Source organism: Oncorhynchus mykiss, chromosome 25 (genome assembly GCF_057628025.1).
Source record: "Oncorhynchus mykiss isolate SJ-2025 chromosome 25, ASM5762802v1, whole genome shotgun sequence".
NCBI lineage: Eukaryota > Metazoa > Chordata > Actinopteri > Salmoniformes > Salmonidae > Oncorhynchus > Oncorhynchus mykiss.
Window position 1 is genome coordinate 22,453,848 of NC_143046.1, and position 19,510 is coordinate 22,473,357.

The 19,510-nt window shown below is 42.9% G+C and overlaps 1 protein-coding gene across 12 annotated transcripts in view; it reads right to left on the reverse strand.

The window, feature by feature from the left end:
• LOC110504785 (protein FAM13B) overlaps positions 1–19,510 on the reverse strand; it is a 59,886-nt gene that overhangs the window by 37,683 nt on the left and 2,693 nt on the right. For 5 of the 12 annotated variants that reach the window (XM_090219412.1, XM_090219408.1, XM_090219410.1 and 2 more), the window contains exons 2-6: positions 8,876–9,037; positions 7,494–7,767; positions 3,656–3,868; positions 3,269–3,446; positions 1,798–1,942 (exon numbers count right to left, since the gene is read on the reverse strand). In XM_090219412.1, the coding sequence (XP_090075538.1) occupies positions 1,798–1,942; positions 3,269–3,446; positions 3,656–3,868; positions 7,494–7,761 (804 nt within the window). In that variant the 5' untranslated portion in view covers positions 7,762–7,767; positions 8,876–9,037. Of the gene's footprint in view, positions 1–1,797; positions 1,943–3,268; positions 3,447–3,655; positions 3,869–7,493; positions 7,768–8,875; positions 9,038–15,595; positions 15,761–19,510 lie in introns of all 12 variants that reach the window. The other 7 variants (XM_090219415.1, XM_090219411.1, XM_090219413.1 and 4 more) reach the window with 2 other exon arrangements.

Consider the following 19,510-nt stretch of genomic DNA (forward strand, 5'->3'; position numbering starts at 1 on the left):
TTCTGAGGCTGGTAACTACAATGAACTTATCCTCTGCAGCAGAGGTAACTCTGGGTCTTCCTTTCCTGTGGCAGTCCTCATGAGAGCCAGTTTCATCACATGTTAATTGAAATGCATTCCAGGTGACTACCTCATGAAGCTGATTAAGAGAATGCCAAGAGTGTGCAAAGCTGTCAACAAAGCAAAAGGTGGCTATTTTGAAGAATCTCAAATATAAAATGTATTTTTTGATTTGTTTAACACTTTTTTGGTTACTACAGTCGTGGCCAAAAGTTTTGAGAAAGACACAAATATACATTTTCAAAGTCTGCTGCCTCAGTTTGTATGATGGCAATTTGAATATACTCCAGAATGTTATGAAGAGTGATCAGATCAACTGCAATTAATTGCAAAGTCCCTCTTTGCCATGCAAATGAACTGAATCCCCCAAAAACATTTCTACTGCATTTCAGCCCTGCCACAAAAGGACCAGCTGACATCATGTCAATGATTCTCTCGTTAACATATGTGTGAATGTTGACGAGGACAAGGCTGGAGATCACTCTGTCATGCTGATTGAGTTCAAATAACAGACTGGAAGCTTATTTGTGTCATTCTCTAAATTTTTGGCCACGACTGTACATGTTTCCATGTGTTATTTCATAGTTTTGATGTCTTCACTAAACTTTCACTGTACCGGCAGTGTGTACTTAGACTTGCATGGCTTAATCTTTGAGACAAGCATATGCTACTGGCAGGATCAACCAGGTAGCCACTCACAACTTAGATGTTGTACCATAGTAAAAATAGTAAAAAGAAAATGAAAAACTTGAATGAGTAGGTGTCCAAACTTTTGACTGGTACTGTCCTCAACGCTGATCTGAAGACTGATGTGTGTGTGTTCTGTGGATGCTAGGGAGAGGAGACATGGCCGAGAGGAACTCCTGAACACCCATTTTACCACTAAATGCTGGCTACTTCGAGCAACCATCCCTATTACAGACACACAGACAGACAGACAGACAAAGACTGAGACAAAGACTGAGACAAAGACCGAGACAAAGACAGGCATGGACAGACAGACAGAGACAGGCATGGACAGACATGGACCTACAGACAGACAGGCATGCAGACAGACATAGGCATGCAGACAGACGGACATGCAGACAGACGGACATGCAGACAGACAGCCATGCAGACAAAGACAGACAGCCATGCAGACAAAGACAGACAGCCATGCAGACAGACAGACAGCCATGCAGACAGACAGACAGCCATGCAGACAGACAGACAGCCATGCAGACAGACAGACAGCCATGCAGACAGACAGACAGCCATGCAGACAGACAGACAGCCATGCAGACATACAAAGACAGACAGACAGCCATGCAGACAGACATGCAGACAGACAGAACTCCTCAACACCCCTTTACTTTCTCTATTCTCTCAAGTGGTCTTTGGCTTGGGGCCAAGAAACAATATTCAACATTTAGACAGCCTTCAAAAGCAACACTGCAGTAATTCCAGAATCTCTCCTTTTCCATGGTAGTGCCAGACTCAAGAGTGGCTGGAATAACGTTAAACCCTTCTACTTCCTCATTACTGAAATTCAACAGAACATATTTTAAGCTCAATACATGCAGGGCAGAAGGGAGTTACCCAATTAGGTAATAACAACCAAAGACCATTATGCCTTGACATACGGGCTCCCTACCTCTAAGCTTTCAGCCGTTAACCCATGCAATAGGGTGAGTGAGGTTGAATATTAGTCTCAGAATAGAAGACATTTCGAGCGGAAAACAGAGAGAAGGGCCTTACCTGTTCGTTGATGGAACTGTAGTCGTTGGTGGTAGAAACGTCATCGTCCTCTGAGTCAAAGAACTCCTCCTGATTCTCCAGCAGCTCCGCCAGGATGCGGCTCACTGACTCCTGCTCCTTCAGGCCCTCCACATCTGTGTCTAAACTAGAGTTACAGAAAATATGACCTCAGATCAGCCGTTATCATAAACACACATCAGTGTCTAAACTACAGTACAGGCAAAAAATGACCTCAGATCAGCTGTGATCAACCTTCATAACTGAAAGGACTTCTACATCCATGTGTAAACTACAGTACAAAAACTGAGGGGAAATGACCGCAGATCAGCTGTTATCCCAACCATCACGCCGTACAAAAATACAGTAGCTTATTGCATCATTATGTTTGACTTCAGATAGTCATCTGACTTTACATCAGATGACTAAGAAATACATGTTAGTAAGTACACAATGATAAAGCCTCGTTATTGTTAATTTTATTTTTTACATTAGTTTATTTAGTAAATATTTTCTTAACTCCATTTCTTGAACTGCATTGCTGGTTGAGGGCTTGTAAGTTAAGCATTTCACTTACAAGCCCTCAGTTAAGAGTTAAGAAAATATTTACTAAATAAACTAATGTAAAAAATAAAAGTATTCGGCGCATGTGACAAAACATTTGATTTTGATTTGAAATATGCAATTCAAACACATATACGACTAGTGGTATTATAATCAGATTCTGGCATAACAGCTGTTCTCTCCCTGAAGTCAACAGAACACTGCCGTTTTCAGAACATTGGCTACAGATGATCTCGAGTCTAGAAGATTATTTTATTATTTTGCAGAGCAACTTCTCAAAACATGGTTATTTATTTCAGAATATAAATGAGCAATAAGGCCTGAGGGGTGTGGTATATTGTCAATATACCACGGCTAAGGGCTGTTCTTTTGCTCGACGCAACGCAGAGTGCCTGGATACTGTACTGGCCATACTGTATACCACAAACCCCCGAGGTGCCTTATTGTCATTTTTTATTTTACCTTTATTTAACTAGGCAAGTCAGTTAAGAACAAATTCTTATTTTCAATGACGGCCTGTTCAGGGGAAGAACGACAGATTTGTACCTTGAACTTGCACTCGGCTACCCTGCCTACCACTAGGGTGTCTTGAACTTGCAACCTTTCGGTTATTGGTCCAACGCTCTAACCACTAGGCTACCCCATTATAAACTGGTTACAAACATAATTAGAGCAGTAAAAATATATGTGTCATACGGTCTCATACCACGGCATTCAGCAAATCAGCATTCAGGGCTAGAACCACCCAGTTTATAATTAAAAATAATTTGTGCTCTATAACCACTTCTGAGCAAAAGTGGCAGCAAAGTGAAAGAGCCATCGATATGCAGGTATGAACAAGTACTACAGGCCTTAGGTATGAGGTATTTAGGATGGATAGTTGATGTGCTGTCACTATTGTTGATCGTACTGGAAGACGTCGGGTCCGAAGACGGCGGCGAGGGCTCCAACGCTCCAGCTCTCCTCCTGGAGCGAGGCCACGCTGGACAGGAAGCGGCACAGGAAGCGCAGCAGGCTGTAGTTGACCTGAGGCAGCTGCTGGAGGAAGTACTTCATGTTGCGGGCGAGCTCCTCCTCACTGCTGTAGTCTGGACAACACACAACAACAACAAGGGTTTATAGATGATGCTGCCAAGGGAAGAAAGTAAGGTGAGAGGGCAGGTGGAAAGCTAGAGAAGGAATAATGTGCATCACCTTTATCGGGAGTACAGGTCAGATCCACAGAACATCAACAGGAGGATGAAGAGGTAGGGGACAGTAGAGAGGTGAATGATGAAGAGGACTAAGATTAACATACCTTGGTAGAGCTGCAGGATGTGGGCCTGCATGCCAGCAGGGATGATGGGTTCTGGGAGCTCCTGCAGGAAGAGACGGAGCAGGCTGACGGCCGAGGCCAGGTCAGCCTCTTTCTCCAGGTCCACCTCCTCCCCAGAGTCATAGCGCTGCCGTAGCCACTCCACCCGCTCCGCATTACCGTTGACCAGGAACAGCCCCTCCAGATCCAGACGCCCTGAGAGCAACACAGAGGCACAGAGGATAGTAGTCAATCACTTGCTCACTCCGCTTAACAGTTCTTGATGAATGAATCCTCTATGGACCATTTCAATGAGGACTGTGAATACAGCATTAATTCGCTTTGAATGAGTAGAATGGCTGCTTGACTTTTTCAAACAGATCCCACAGTGATTTAATTACACAAATAAACTTCTCAACTTGTCATTTCTCAAATGGGTGAAATTGCACAATTTCCTAGATTTGTAGTGGTACTACAATTTGTGCAGATGTACTACCAGCTCAATCACAGAGCGTATTAATGTTGGGGAGGAAGGAATGTTATTTTACCAACCATCCCTTTCAGTGAGTGTTGGTGGTTGTGTTAGTGGCTTCCTCTGTTTCCAGATGCAGCAGCCAGATGACATCATGGCCTGTCCGTTGAATCAATTACCACTATTGATGCAGGGGGTGTGTACTGTACACAAGGAAGTCCACAACCAGGAAACAAAGAACGCAATCATTACACTGTCATGTCATTCCACAACTCTGGGTTGTTCCACCACAGTGAATGAGGAGATCTGCCACTAGGCTTTGTTCATAGTGAGCTGCCTGGTTAAAGAAAACAGTGGGCGGTAACTGTAAGGGATAGCGCTCTGGTATGTGACCTGGCCCAGACCAGGCCCCCTGCCCACCTCCCCTCCACTCCCAGCCTAACTAACCCCACTGGGACTCCAGCAGCAGGCCCCTTGCTCACCTCCCCTCCCCACCCAGCCTATGAAACCCCACTGGGACTCCAGCAGCAGGCCCCTTGCTCACCTCCCTGCCCAGCCTATAAAACCCCACTGGGACTCCAGCAGCAGGCCCCCTGCTCACCTCCCTGCCCAGCCTATAAAACCCCACTAGGGCTCCAGCAGCATTTCGCTGGCCTGGTCTCCTGATGCTCACAGAGGTCTTACGTTACAGTTGATCCCGTTGTGAGTGCAAACAGACAGATTAATTTCTGGACTGCACAATTATCATTAATATGGCGACTGGCAGGTGAATGAAAGGTGTGTGTGATGTATTACACCTGATGTCAAATGGAATTCAGTTGACTGATAAGCTACCTGGAGATAAAACAAGTTGAAATGCATAGGAGGAAGTGAGAATCCCAGTCATGGTAATAGGAACTGAATGGATGTTTATGCCTGTGGAGTTGCAGCATTATGCCTGCATTGGATTGACTAGCTCATTTTTCCCCCTACGCCCATCCTTTCATAGTTTAAAAGGAGTCGAGGTTGGTAAAAAAAAAGCTATGCAACGGAAGAAGCATGTGAGAAGAGAAGATCTCTCAACTACATGTTTGGTTTATCATGTTGCAAGGAGGACAGTCATGACTGTAAATGTTTATTTTTCGGACAGTAGTTCGGCTAGGCTATATGGAACATGAGCAGATTCTTCCTAAATAATAAATACACAGATGATAGGGTGCAGGTTATGTCAATCAAGTAGAAGCGTTGCCAGTGGGGATTGATTACAGCGGTTTAAATGACGACAGGTCGAAGTGTCACCAGTTGGGATTGATTACAGAAGCTGAAATAACGACAGGTCGAAGTGTCGCCAGTTGGGATTGATTACAGCGGTTTAAATGACGACAGGTCGAAGTGTCGCCAGTTGGGATTGATTACAGCGGTTTAAATAACAGGTCAAGGTGTCGCCAGTTGGGATTGATTACAGCGGTTTAAATGACGACAGGTCGAAGTGTCGCCAGTTGGGATTGATTACAGCGGTTTAAATAACAGGTCAAGGTGTCGCCAGTTGGGATTGAATATAGAAGCTTGAAATAACGACAGGTCGAAGTGTCGCCAGTTGGGATTGATTACAGAAGCTGAAATAACGACAGGTCGAAGTGTCGCCAGTTGGGATTGATTACAGCGGTTTAAATAACAACAGGTCGAAGTGTCGCCAGTTGGGGTTGATTACAGAAGCTGAAATAACGACAGGTCGAAGTGTCGCCAGTTGGGATTGATTACAGCGGTTTAAATAACAACAGGTCGAAGTGTCGCTTGTTGGGATTGATTACAGCGGTTTAAATAACGGCAGGTCGAAGTGTCGCCAGTTGGGATTGATTACAGAAGCTGAAATAACGACAGGTCAAAGTGTCGCCAGTTGGGATTGATTACAGAGGCTGAAATAACGACAGGTCAAAGTGTCGCCAGTTGGGATTGATTACAGAGGCTGAAATAACGACAGGTCGAAGTGTCGCCAGTTGGGATTGATTACAGAAGCTGAAATAACAACAGGTCGAAGTGTCGCCAGTTGGGATTGATTACAGCGGTTTAAATAACAGGTCAAGGTGTCGCCAGTTGGGATTGAATATAGAAGCTTGAAATAACGACAGGTCGAAGTGTCGCCAGTTGGGATTGATTACAGAAGCTGAAATAACGACAGGTCGAAGTGTCGCCAGTTGGGATTGATTACAGCGGTTTAAATAACAACAGGTCGAAGTGTCGCTTGTTGGGATTGATTACAGCGGTTTAAATAACGACAGGTTGAAGTGTCGCCAGTTGGGATTGATTACAGAAGCTGAAATAACGACAGGTCGAAGTGTCGCCAGTTGGGATTGATTACAGCGGTTTAAATAACAACAGGTCGAAGTGTCGCTTGTTGGGATTGATTACAGCGGTTTAAATAACGACAGGTTGAAGTGTCGCCAGTTGGGATTGATTACAGCGGTTTAAATAACGACAGGTTGAAGTGTCGCCAGTTGGGATTGATTACAGCGGTTTAAATAACGACAGGTCGAAGTGTCGCCAGTTGGGATTGATTACAGCGGTTTAAATAACGACAGGTCGAAGTGTCGCCAGTTGTGGTTGATTACAGAAGCTGAAATAACGACAGGTCGAAGTGTCGCCAGTTGGGATTGATTACAGCGGTTTAAATAACAACAGGTCGAAGTGTCGCCAGTTGGGATTGATTACAGCGGTTTAAATGACGACAGGTCGAAGTGTCGCCAGTTGGGATTGATTACAGCGGTTTAAATAACAACAGGTCGAAGTGTCGCCAGTTGGGATTGATTACAGCGGTTTAAATAACAACAGGTCGAAGTGTCGCCAGTTGGGATTGATTACAGCGGTTTAAATAACGACAGGTCGAAGTGTCGCCAGTTGGGATTGATTACAGCGGTTTAAATAACGACAGGTCGAAGTGTCGCCAGTTGGGATTGATTACAGAAGCTGAAATAACGACAGGTCGAAGTGTCGCCAGTTGGGGTTGATTACAGCGGTTTAAATAACAACAGGTCGAAGTGTCGCCAATTGGGATTGATAGAGGCTGAAATGACAACAGGTACATGTTCTTCTAAAGTACCGGAGAGAATTGTCAAAACAATCCCCGACGATATAAAACAAGACAGTGGCAGAATAATGGGATTTACAGTGCACATAAAAATATACATTAAGGTAAATGTGATGCTTAATGAGGTGATTAATTTGCCAGAGAGAGAGCATGTATTTTGGAGGTCCAATCTGTGCAGCTCTCCTGTGTTCCTCTCGGTCGATAGACAACCAGGAAATAAACTACTGGACAAAGTACTGGCTCCCGTTTGATGCCTGAGGAATGAGTCTCTAGTTAGAAATACAGCTTGTGAATGTTCCACTCACCATGCTCTTCGACGTACTCTACGATGTGCCTGACCAGTAGGGGGACCTCCTGGCCTGGCTGGCCGCTCTGCTGCACCTCATCTAGGGGAACCCCAAAAACCCTGGCTGGTGTCAGGGAGTTGCTGGGGGAAGGAGAGAGGCTCTTCCTCATCGCTTCCACAGCCGAGCTGCTTCCGAAGGTCTGGATGTCCGCCACCGCCAAACACACACCAGAGAGAGAGACACTGTCACGGGCTGTGTTCTCCATCCAACATACATATCTAAACATACATATCTAAACACACACCGGAGAGAGAGACACTGTCACGGGCTGTGTTCTCCATCCAACATACATATCTAAACATACATATCTAAACACACACCGGAGAGAGAGACACTGTCACGGGCTGTGTTCTCCATCCAACATACATATCTAAACATACATATCTAAACACACACCGGAGAGAGAGAGACACTGTCACGGGCTGTGTTCTCCATCCAACATACATATCTAAACATACATATCTAAACACACACCGGAGAGAGAGACACTGTCACGGGCTGTGTTCTCCATCCAACATACATATCTAAACATACACATCTAAACACACACCGGAGAGAGAGACACTGTCACGGGCTGTGTTCGCCATCCAACATACATATCTAAACATACATATCTAAACACACACAGGGCAGCCAGTGTGGTTATCAGACCCAGCTAGCGCTGAGCCAGTGTAGTTGTTATCAGGTTCCAGCTAGCTCGGAGTGAGTGGGTTATTAATTAGTGTCATGTGCATGTGTCTGACAGCCATCAGAACAAGCATAGATAGTTACAATGTTAATGGGAGCAGGTGCTTGGGCTTGGAGCGCTAGCTAGGCTACATTTCAGTGATGGGTTTCAGTGTTCTGTGCCCTATTAAACAAACACACACTACCCAGGCCAGCGACCTCCCTAAAGAATGGCTCTACTTAAGCAATAAGGCTCGGGGGGGGTGCGGTATACGGCCATAATACCACGGCTAAGGGCTGTTCTTACGCACAACGCGGAGTGCCTGGATACAGACCTTAGCCGTGGTACATTGCCAATATACCATAAACACCAGAGGTGCATATTTGCTATTATAAACTGATTACCAACATAATTACAGCTGTAAAAATAAGTGTTGTCATACCCGTGGTATACAGTCCAATATACCACGGCTGTCAGCCAATCAGCATTCAGGGATCGAACCACCCAGTTTATAATACAGGTCAGCCTAGGGCATATTAGTCTGAAAACAAATCCAGATCTGACCCATTCACACATCAATGACTGACTGCAGCCTATATTCAACCACATCAGTGTGTTGTGGCTCTGAATGTTAGCTCAAAGCTCACACAAACCTATATGTTGTTGTACTCACCGTTCAGCACTTAAAACACCCAGTAGTTCACCTTATCTTCAGCACCACTCACTAGCAGTGAATCGAATGGTCATCTATGGCTGCTTCAGGTTATGGCAAAAGATGAGCCTGTAGTTCCTCATTGACAGACCGCGAATCCTGATCAGGACTTCAGTAGCTAAGCTGCAGGAGAGAATGGAGAGTAAGAAAATTAAGTGTTTGAAAGAAGCTGCTTTGTTAGGTCCAAGACGTTCTATTATATTGAGAAGATAGTCGAATGGTCGCTCGAACAATGAAAATACATGTCCTCAAAGATGGAAGGCAGGTAGGAGGCAAGATCAGGTGGGACCATTATAGGGTTGTCTAGATGGGATACAACTTATGTTCAAATTGAAATTTCGGCCTCCCGGGTGGCGCAGTGGTTAAGGGCGCTGTACTGCAGCGCCAGCTGTGCCATCAGAGTCCCTGGGTTCGCGCCCAGGCTCTGTCGTAACCGGCCGCGACCGGGGAGGTTCGTGGGGCGACGCACAATTGGCCTAGCGTCGCCCGGGTTAGGGAGGGCTTGGTCGGTAGGGGTGTCCTTGGCCAGGTGCACGGTGTTTCCTCCGGCGCATTGGTGCGGCTGGCTTCCGGGTTGGATGCGTGCTGTGTTAAGAAGCAGTGCGGCTTGGTTGGGTTGTGTATCGGAGGACGCATGACTTTCAACATTCGTCTCTCCCGAGCCCGTACGGGAGTTGTAGCGATGAGACAAGATAGTAGCTACTACAACAATTGGATACCACGAAATTGGGGAGAAAAAGGGGTAAAAAATAAAAAAATAAAAAATTATAATAATAATTGAAATTTCGTATCAGGTTAGGAGAATTTACTTTAAGGTAAGCATACCCATCAAGCCCACTTTCATATTTGGATTCAAATAAAAAAAAGTACGGACATTTTCTGCTGTTTGTTTCAACTAATTAATCTAGTCGTTATATCCATAAGCTTTTTATTAAGACAATCAGATGTTTTATTAAGTTGTTGACTATTGTGTAAGTTCCACATGTCAAAGGCTACCCTCAGATAAACACATTTCATTTTTCTACCTAAGTGATAATCTTTTATCTAAAATTAAGAGATGTGCTGATATATGCACAGCATATTTTATGAACATTCATGACTATTTCTTGCCAACTTAAAACATGGGTTTTTCATGCCATCAGTCATGCCTGTATGTCAGTCTCACAGTAGCAACATCATTTGGTTAACAACAACAAGATAATTGATTTCAGGCATTCACAGATTACATGTTCAAACACATTGTCTTATTTTTTTTTACCCCTTTCTCTCCCCAATTCCGTGGTCTCCAATTAGTAGTAGTTACTGTCTTGTCTCATCGCTGCAACTTCTTAAAACATTTTTTATTTCACCTTTATTTAATCAGGTAGGCTAGTTGAGAACAAGTTCTCATTTGCAACTGCGACCTGGCCAAGATAAAGCATAGCAGTTCGACACATACAACACAGAGTTGCACATGGAAAGAACAAAACATAGTCAATAATACAGTAGAGAAAAAAAAGTCTATATACAGTGAGTGCAAATAAGGTCAAATAAGGGAGTTAAGGCAATACATAGGCCATGGTGGCGAAGTAATTACAATATGGCAATTAAACACTGGAATGGTAGATGTGAAAAAGATGGATGTGCAAGTAGAGATACTGTGGTGCAAAAGGAGCAAAATAAATAAATAAATAAATACAGTATGGGAATGAGGTAGATAGATGGGCTGTTTACAGATGGGCTATGGACAGGTGCAGTGATCTGTGAGCTGCTCTGACAGCTGGTTCTTAAAGCTAGCGAGGGAGATGGGAATCTCCAGCTTCAGAGATTTTTGCAATTCATTCCAGTCATGGGCAGCAGAGAACTGGAAGGAAAGATGACCAAAGGAGGAATTGGCTTTGGGGGTGACCAGTGAGATATACCTGTTGGAGCGCGTGCTACGAGTGGGTGCTGCTATGGTGACCTTTACCTAGCAGAGACTTGTAGATAACCTGTAGCCAGTGGGTTTGGCGACGAGTCTGAAGCGAGGGCCAGCCAACGAGAGCGTACAGGTCGCAATGGTGGGTAGTGTATGGGGCTTTGGTGACAAAACAGATGGCACTGTGATAGACTGCATCCAGTTTGTTGAGTAGAGTGTTGGAGCTATTTTATAGACGACATCACCGAAGTCGAGGATCGCTAGGATGGTCAGTTTTACTCGGGTATGTTTGGCAGCATGAGTGAAGGATGCTTTGTTGCGATATAGGAAGCCGATTCTAGATTTAATTTTGGATTGGAGATGCTTAATGTGAGTCTGGAAGGAGAGTTCACAGTCTAACCAGACACCTAGGTATTTGTAGTTGTCCACGTATTCTAAGTCAGAGCCGTCCAGAGTAGTGATGCTAGTCGGGCGGGCAGGTGCAGGCAGTGATCGATTGAATAGCATGCATTTAGTTTTACTTGCGTTTAAGAGCAGTTGGAGGCCACGGAAGGAGAGTTGTATGGCATTGAAGCTCATCTGGAGGTTAGTTAACAGTGTCCAAAGAGGGGTCAGAAGTATACAGAACGGTGTCGTCTGCGTAGAGGTGGATCAGAGAATCACCAGCAGAAAAGCAACATCATTGATGTATACAGAAAAGAGAATCGGCCCGAGAATTGAACCCTGTGGCACACCCATAGAGACTGTCAGAGGTCCAGACAACAGGCCCTCCGATTTGACACACTGAACTCTATCAGAGAAGTAGTTGGTGAAGCATTTGAGAAACCAAGGCTGTCGAGTCTGCCGATGAGAATGTTGTGATTGACAGAGTCGAAAGCCTTGGCCAGGTCGATGAATATGGCTGCATAGTAATGTCTCTTATCGATGGCGGTTATAATGTCGTTTAGAACCTTGAGCGTAGCTGAGGTGCACCCATGACCAGCTCTGAAACGAGATTGCATAGCGGAGAAGGTATTCGAAATGGTCAGTAATCTGTTTGTTAACTTGGCTTTCGAAGACAGGGTAGGATAGATATAGGTCTGTAGCAGGTCTAGAGTGTCACCCCCTTTGAAAAGGGGGATGACCACGGCAGCTTTCCAATCTTTGGGAATCTCAGACAATACGAAAGAGAGGTTGAACAGGCTAAGCAAGAGAGGGACCAGATTGACTAGCCCGGCTGATTTGTAGGGGTCCAGATTTTGCAGCTCTTTCAGAACATCAGCTATCTGGATTTGGGTAAAGGAGAAATGGTGGGGGCTTTGGCGGGTTGCCGTGGAGGGTGCCGGGCAGTTGACCGGGGTAGGGGTAGCCATGTGGAAAGCATGGCCAGCCGTAGAGAAATGCTTATTGAAATTCTCAATTATAGTGGATTTATCGGTGGTGACTGTGTTTCCTAGCCTCAGAGCAGTGGGCAGCTGGGAGGAGATGCTCTTATTCTCCATGGACTTTAGTGTCCCAGAACTTTTTTGAGTTAGTACTACAGGATGCACATTTGTTTGAAAAAAAGCTTTAAGAAGTTAAGAAAAATCCTGTGCCTTCAACTCCACTGCTCTCTCCACTCAATCAACAGGAAAACAAAATGGCCTCAATGTAGCAGTTGTCAGATGGTGCTTCATCCCAACATGTTAATCTTCTGCTGTCAAACACTTCCCTGCCTACAGACAGACTACATCAGGTTCTCTAACATTTCACTTATAAAGCTAAACAATCAAAATAACTAGACCCATGAAATAAGTTATCACAAGACATAAGCCTAAAGACATAGGAACCCTTTCACTCAATACAAAGTGATAGACAGTCACAACAGCTACAGTATGTGGAGGGGATAATTCATACTGGTGACACCCCCTGGTTCACGACTGTCCATCTACGCTGCCAGGGACAGTGATGGAAAGGAGTGGCAAACCAAGACCAGGAGGAGAGCTCAAACCAAGCAGAGAAATCCCCTGGCCTGATAGACAGCTGATTTAGGCTGTGGTAATCTGAACAGAGACATTCAGCAGGTTTAAAGTACAGGACACCTCAACGCATCTTCTACAAGCATCTGATCACAAGATAGGCCTGTACCCCTTTGGATATAGGCCTACCCAGGCAAGGGTAGTTATTCTAAGGCTCACCTTTTTCTGTTGAGAGAACCTCTTGGCTTAGCAGGTTAGTTTCACACTCATCGGTTTCAGGCTTTTTGGATGTCCTGTCCTAGGCTCGACAGGGAATCTGACCAGATTTGGTTATGCTTGGCCCGTTTCCATTACAAAACAATCCTCTAGCAACAACAATCTCACATGGCAGGAGGCTGTGCACTTAGTGACTTGATGTTCCTGTCCTGCCATTCTCCAATTTATGGGCGGCAGGGTAGCTGAGTGGTTAGAGCGTTGGACTAGTAACCGAAAGATTGCAAGATCGAATCCCCGAGCTGACAAGATAAAAATCTGTTGTTCTGCCCCTGAACAAGGCAGTTAACCCACTGTTCCTAGGCCGTCATTGAAAATAAGAATTTGTTCTTAACCGACTTGCCTAGTTAAATAAAGGTGAATCCAGGTGAAAGCTATGATCCCTTATTGATGTAATTTGTTAAAACCTCTTAAGGATCCGCCCCTTTAAAAAAAAAAAAAATTGACCTAAAATGACAAACCCAAATCTAACTGCCTGTAGCCCAGGACCTGAAACAAGGATATAAGGATATTCTTCATACCATTTGAAAGGAAACACTGAAGTTTGTGGAAATCTGAAATTAATGTTGGAGAATATAACACATCAGATCTGGTAAAACATAACACAAAGAAGAAGAGAAAAAAAAAAAAAAAAAAAAAAAATACGTTCTTTTTTTTTGTACCATCATCTTTGAAATGCAAGAGAAAAGCCATAATGTATTATTCCAGCCCAGGGGGGATTTAGATTTTGGCCACTAGATGGCAGCAGTGTATGGGCATAATTTTAGACTGATCAAATGAACCATTGCATTTTGGATCAAAATTTTGTAAAGACGACTGTCCAAATGTGCCTAATTGGTTTATTAACAACTTGAAGTTCATAACTGTGCACACTCCTTAAATCCACTTCCATCAGTGTAGATAAAGGGGAGAAGACCGGTTAAATTAGGATTTTTAAGCATTGAGACAAATTGTGTATGTGTGCCCTTCAGAGGGTGAATGGGCAAGACAAAAGAACAGGGGACATGAAAACTTTGCATTTGAAGCAAGAAATTGTTGGATGGGGAGACCTGGCATTGATTACTCTAAAGAAAATGTAATTGCAGAGCAGAGGACATGACAACAAAGCTTTTTAAGCTAAATATTATTGTTGATGTGGGAGACTTGCCTATGTAATGCAGACTATTCTGAGTGACCATTCCATCATATTTCAGGCATCAACCGTACAATAAAAAAGTATTTGTGAGAAAACGAACATGCACGTTGGGGTCATGTCATAGCTATGTCTAATATTAACATTAATACTAAACCAAAATTAAAACGTAGCTAGCGATCTCTTGGAGGGCTGATGGTAGCTTGCTGGTTAGTATATTTGTGACTTAGGTTGTTAAAGGGTAATGGAAACCCTTCAGGAAGTAGATCTAAGCAAAGAGATGTTTTCAATCCACTAATACTAAACATGTGCTTGTAATAGAAAGATCTCTATATTTAGTATTTTGATCTTGAACAATGTTTATTAGAAGTCTGGGTAGCGCCATCTTTAATTTCCATACTAACGACTGACGCCAATGCCTCGCTGATAGGAGTGAGCAAAATGTGAGTTTTAGCGTGGATACTGAAAGTGAATGCTGCCACTGGCAGGCACCTTTCCTCTACTGGACCTGAAAAATGTCTCACAACTGACAGCTCAGTTACTGAGATTAGGTAATCAATAAAGGTGAGAAACAATTTGTTTTTACTTTATTTTTTCAGATTGATTAGTCTGTGAAATTAAATTGTTAACAAGGCAAGTAGACAAGCTATAGTAATTATCTAGCTAGCTAACTACATAAAAACAACATAATATATCAAGTTATCTGTGATAGGAATCCTAGCTAACAATAGTAAGCCTGCTGGATGTTCATTGCAAGAATGTATGTAGCCTAAGCCTGAAGCAAAACCTTATGACAGGGGTCCCCAATTACACTTAGCCATGGGACAATTTGTCATTGAGCGGCTGAATCCCTAACAGATATAGAATTAGACAAAAACAGAATAATTTCAAACCTAGTTTACAATGGGATATGATCACAAATGTGCTATTTATGCATGGGAATACTTGGGAACAGATTTTCCAACAACAACAAAGCTGATTTCTTGGTGATTTTAGTGTTATGTCCAAAAACAAAAAGCATATACCTATCTATAACGACTTCTGAAATCTAATGCTGGTAGTCAGCTTTGTAACTAAACTATCCTGGTGTAGCTGGTTCATGACAGCTACTTACATGCATACATCACATTATTTCAGTTTTGGACTATCAGATTACATTGTTATGTTCTCAAATGAAAACCTTTGGATAATAAAATGTAACTTTGCCGCCTTGCAAGCCGATTGATAACTTGTACAATTCCCTTCCATTCATGATTCCCTTTATGTGCTACTTGGGGAAGACGAGGACAAAGAGGATGAGATTGAAATGGAGGAGCTGGAGGAAGTTAGAGCCACCACGTGGTCCCTCTCAGCTCAGCTTTTTGACTGGAAAATAACTGAATGTACTATTAGGCAGATTATATATAACATTTGTTTTTACATTTTTTATTTTAAATACTCACTGTCTGTAGGACCCTGTGATGGATGTCAGCTCTCAGACCTTTGTGGAGGACGACACTATAGACATGTCTCCTGTGAGCCAGGCAGTCAATAGCTGCCCCCACGGTGACAAGGATAGGCAGGGGCTGGAGAGACTGGACAACATGCTGCTGTGGCTGCAAACAGGGCTGAGGGACAATCACACCCTCACATGACACAGACATACATACCATACATAGCTACGAGCAAAGATAAATCCTAGTCTTCACGCAGTAGCTCAGGTTCACACTGGTCTTTCCCCTTTTCTTGCAAGCTTTTAATTTGTTCCCATTCGGACTGTTCCTGTATTCAAATCAGTTTATTGGTCCATACACAGTTTAGCAGATTTTATAGTGGGCACAGCCAAATGCTTATTAGGCTATAGACTTAGTGGAATGTATGCAAGAAGAATTTAAGTTGTAAAAGCCAATTGTCTTATTTTTAAAATATTTTGTAATTACAGTTGAATTTTGATGACATACCTTAATGAACATTGTATGTACAGTTGAAGTGGGAAGTTTACATACACTTAGGTTGGAGTCATTAAAACTTATTTTTCAACCACTCCACATTTTTTTTGTTTACAAACTATAGTTTTTGCAAGTCGGTTAGGACATCTACTTTGTGCATGACAAGTCATTTTTCCAACAATTGTTTACAGACACATTATTTCACTGTGTGACAATTCCAGTGGGTCAGAAGTTGACATACACTAAGTTGACTGTTTCTTTAAACAGCTTGGAAAATTCCAGAAAATGTCATGGCTTTAGAAGCTTCTGATAGGCTAATTGACATCATTTGAGTCAATTGGAGGTGTACCTGTGGATGTATTTCAAGGCCTACCTTCAAACTCAGTGTCTCTTTGCTTGACATCATGGGAAAATCAAAAGAAATCAGCCAAGACTTCAGAAAAAAAATTGTAGACCTCCACAAGTCTGGTTCATCCTTGGGAGCAATTTCCAAACGTCTGGAGGTACCACGTTCATCTGTACAAACAATAGTACGCAAGTATAAACACCATGGGACCACACAGCAGTCATACTGCTCAGGAAGGAGACGTGTTCTGTCTCCTAGAGATGAACGTACTTTAGTGCGAAAAGTGCAAATCAATCCCAGAACAGCAGCAAAGGACCTTGTGAAGATGCTGGAGGAAACAGGTACAAAATGTATCTATATCCACAGTAAAACAAGTCCTATATCGACATAACCTGAAAGGCCGCTCAGCAAGGAAGAAGCCACTGCTCCAAATCCGCCATAAAAAAGCCAGACTACGGTTTGCAACTGCACATGCGGACAAAGATCGTGCTTTTTGGAGAAATGTCCTCTGGTCTGATGAAACAAAAATAGAACTGTTTGGCCATAATGACCATCGTTATGTTCGGAGGAAAAAGGGGGAGGCTTGCAAGCCGAAGAACACCATCCCAACCGTGAAGTGCGAGGGTGGCAGCATCATGTTGTGGGGGTGCTTTGCTGCAGGAGGGACTGGTGCACTTCACAAAATAGATGGCATCATGAGGAATTATGTGGATATGTTGAAGCAACATCTCAAGATATCAGTCAGGAAGTTAGAGCTTGGTCACAAATGGGTCTTCCAAATGGACAATGACCCCAAGCATACTTCCAAAGTTGTGAAAAAATGGCTTAAGGAGAACAAAGTCAAGGTATTGGAGTGGCCCATCACAAAGCCCTGACCTCAATCCTATAGAAAATGTGGCAGAACTGAAAAAGCATGTGCGAGCAAGGAGGCCTACAAACCTAACTCAGTTACACCAGCTCTGTCAGGGGAAATGGGCCAAAATTCACCCAACTTATTGTGGGAAGCTTGTGGAAGGCTACCCGAAACGTTTGACCCAAGTTAAACAATTTAAAGGCAATGCTACCAAGTACTAATTGAGTGTATGTAAACTTCTGACCCACTGGGAATGTGATGAAAGAAATCAAAGCTGAAATAAATCACTCTACTATTACTCTGACATTTCACATTCTTAAAATTAAGTGGTGATCCTAACTGACCTAAGACAGGGAATTGTTACTAGGATTAAGTGTCAGGAATGGTTAAAAACTGAGTTTAAATGTATTTGGCTAAGGTGTATGTAAACTCCCGACTTCAACTGTAGGTTGTTATTTTTATGATAGCATGATGTAACTTTGTTTCCAGGTGTGAATGAATTCCCCTAACCTTATTCTTTCAATAAAGTTATTTTATTCTAGTTATATTACTTGTGTATGTCTTTCCTTATCAATGTAAGACTCAATTTGTAATATGTTTTGGTGCATGTGTTTAATATGCTAGCCAGATAACAGCGTGTCAGATCACAGAACATACCATAGTAGTACGTTCCACCAGTCACTAAAACATCTGTACCTCCTTCACAGTAAAAGGTAATACCATTCTGAATTCAGATGATCAATCTTTACAAAATAAGGATGACTCAATATGCTCTAAGAGTTTACATCTTCATTAGGCTGGGGTTCACAAACTTTTTGTGATAGCAAATTCAACAGGGACCCCTCGTGATCAGAACACAAGTCTACAAGGAGTTTTAGTATGACGTCTGCAGCGCATGGCTGGACGAACCAAGTCTCAGGCCAGGGAAAGGACATTTGAAAGGCCCGCCTCTTATCAGAGAAAAACTTTCAAGCTAAATTCCTGCAATTCTAAATATTTTGTCATGGGGCAGAGAGATTTTTCGTTGGTGCAGCTTTAAAGCTAATATCCTGCAATTCTACACATTTTGCCATGAGACAGAGAGAAAACTTTGCTGTTTTAAAGCTTTTATGTGCTTAAGTACATACGTTTTCAGTTGAAAGTCCTGTGCATACCAATATCCCTGTGAGCCTCCCAGGCCCTTGGTTCCCAGGGTTGAGAACAAACTGTAGATTCATAATATTACATTGTATTGTAAACTGAACAAAAAATATAAACACAACATATAAAGTGTTGGTCCCATGTTCCATGAGCTGAAATAAAAGATCCAAAATGTTCAATACGCTCAAAAATCTTAATTCTCTCAAATTGTGCACAAATTTGTTTACATCCCTGTTAAGTTAGCATTTCTCCTTTGCCAAGATAATCCATCCACCTGACAGGTGTGGCGTATCAAGAAGCTGATTAAACAGCATGATCATAACAAAACAAAAAGGCCACTAAAATGTGCAGATTTGTCACACAACACAATGTCACAGATGTCTCAAGTTGAGGGAGCATGCAATTGGTATGCTGACTGCAGGAATGTTCACCAGAGCTGTTGCCAGAAACTTGTTAATTTCTCTACCATAAGCCGACACCAAAGTTGTTTTAGAGAATTTAACAGTACGTCCAACCAGCCTCACAACCACAGACAATGTGTATGGTGTTGTGTGGGCGAGCGGTTTGCTGATGTCAACGTTGTGAACAGAGTGCCCCATGGTGGCGGTGGGGCTACGGGCAAGCATACAGCACATTCAGAAAAAATTCAGAACCCTTGATGTTTTTCACATTTTGTTACGTTACTGCCTTATTCTAAAATGTATTTAATCCCTCTACACACAATACCACATAACGACAAAGCAAAAACAGGTTTTTATATATATATATATATATATATATATATATATATATATATATATATATATATATATATATATATATATATATACACACATATATACACACACGTATTCAGACCCTTTACTCAGTACTTTGTTGAAGCACTTTTGGCAGCAATTAGTCTCGAGTCTTCTTGGGCATGACGCTACAAGCTTGGCAGACCTGTATTTGGGGAGTTTCTCCCATTCTTCTCTGCAGATCCTCTCAAGGTCTGTCATGTTGGATGGGGAGCGTCGCTGCACAGCTATTTTCAGGTCTCTCCAGAGATGTTCGATCCGGTTCAAGTCCGGGCTCTGGCTGGGCCACTCAA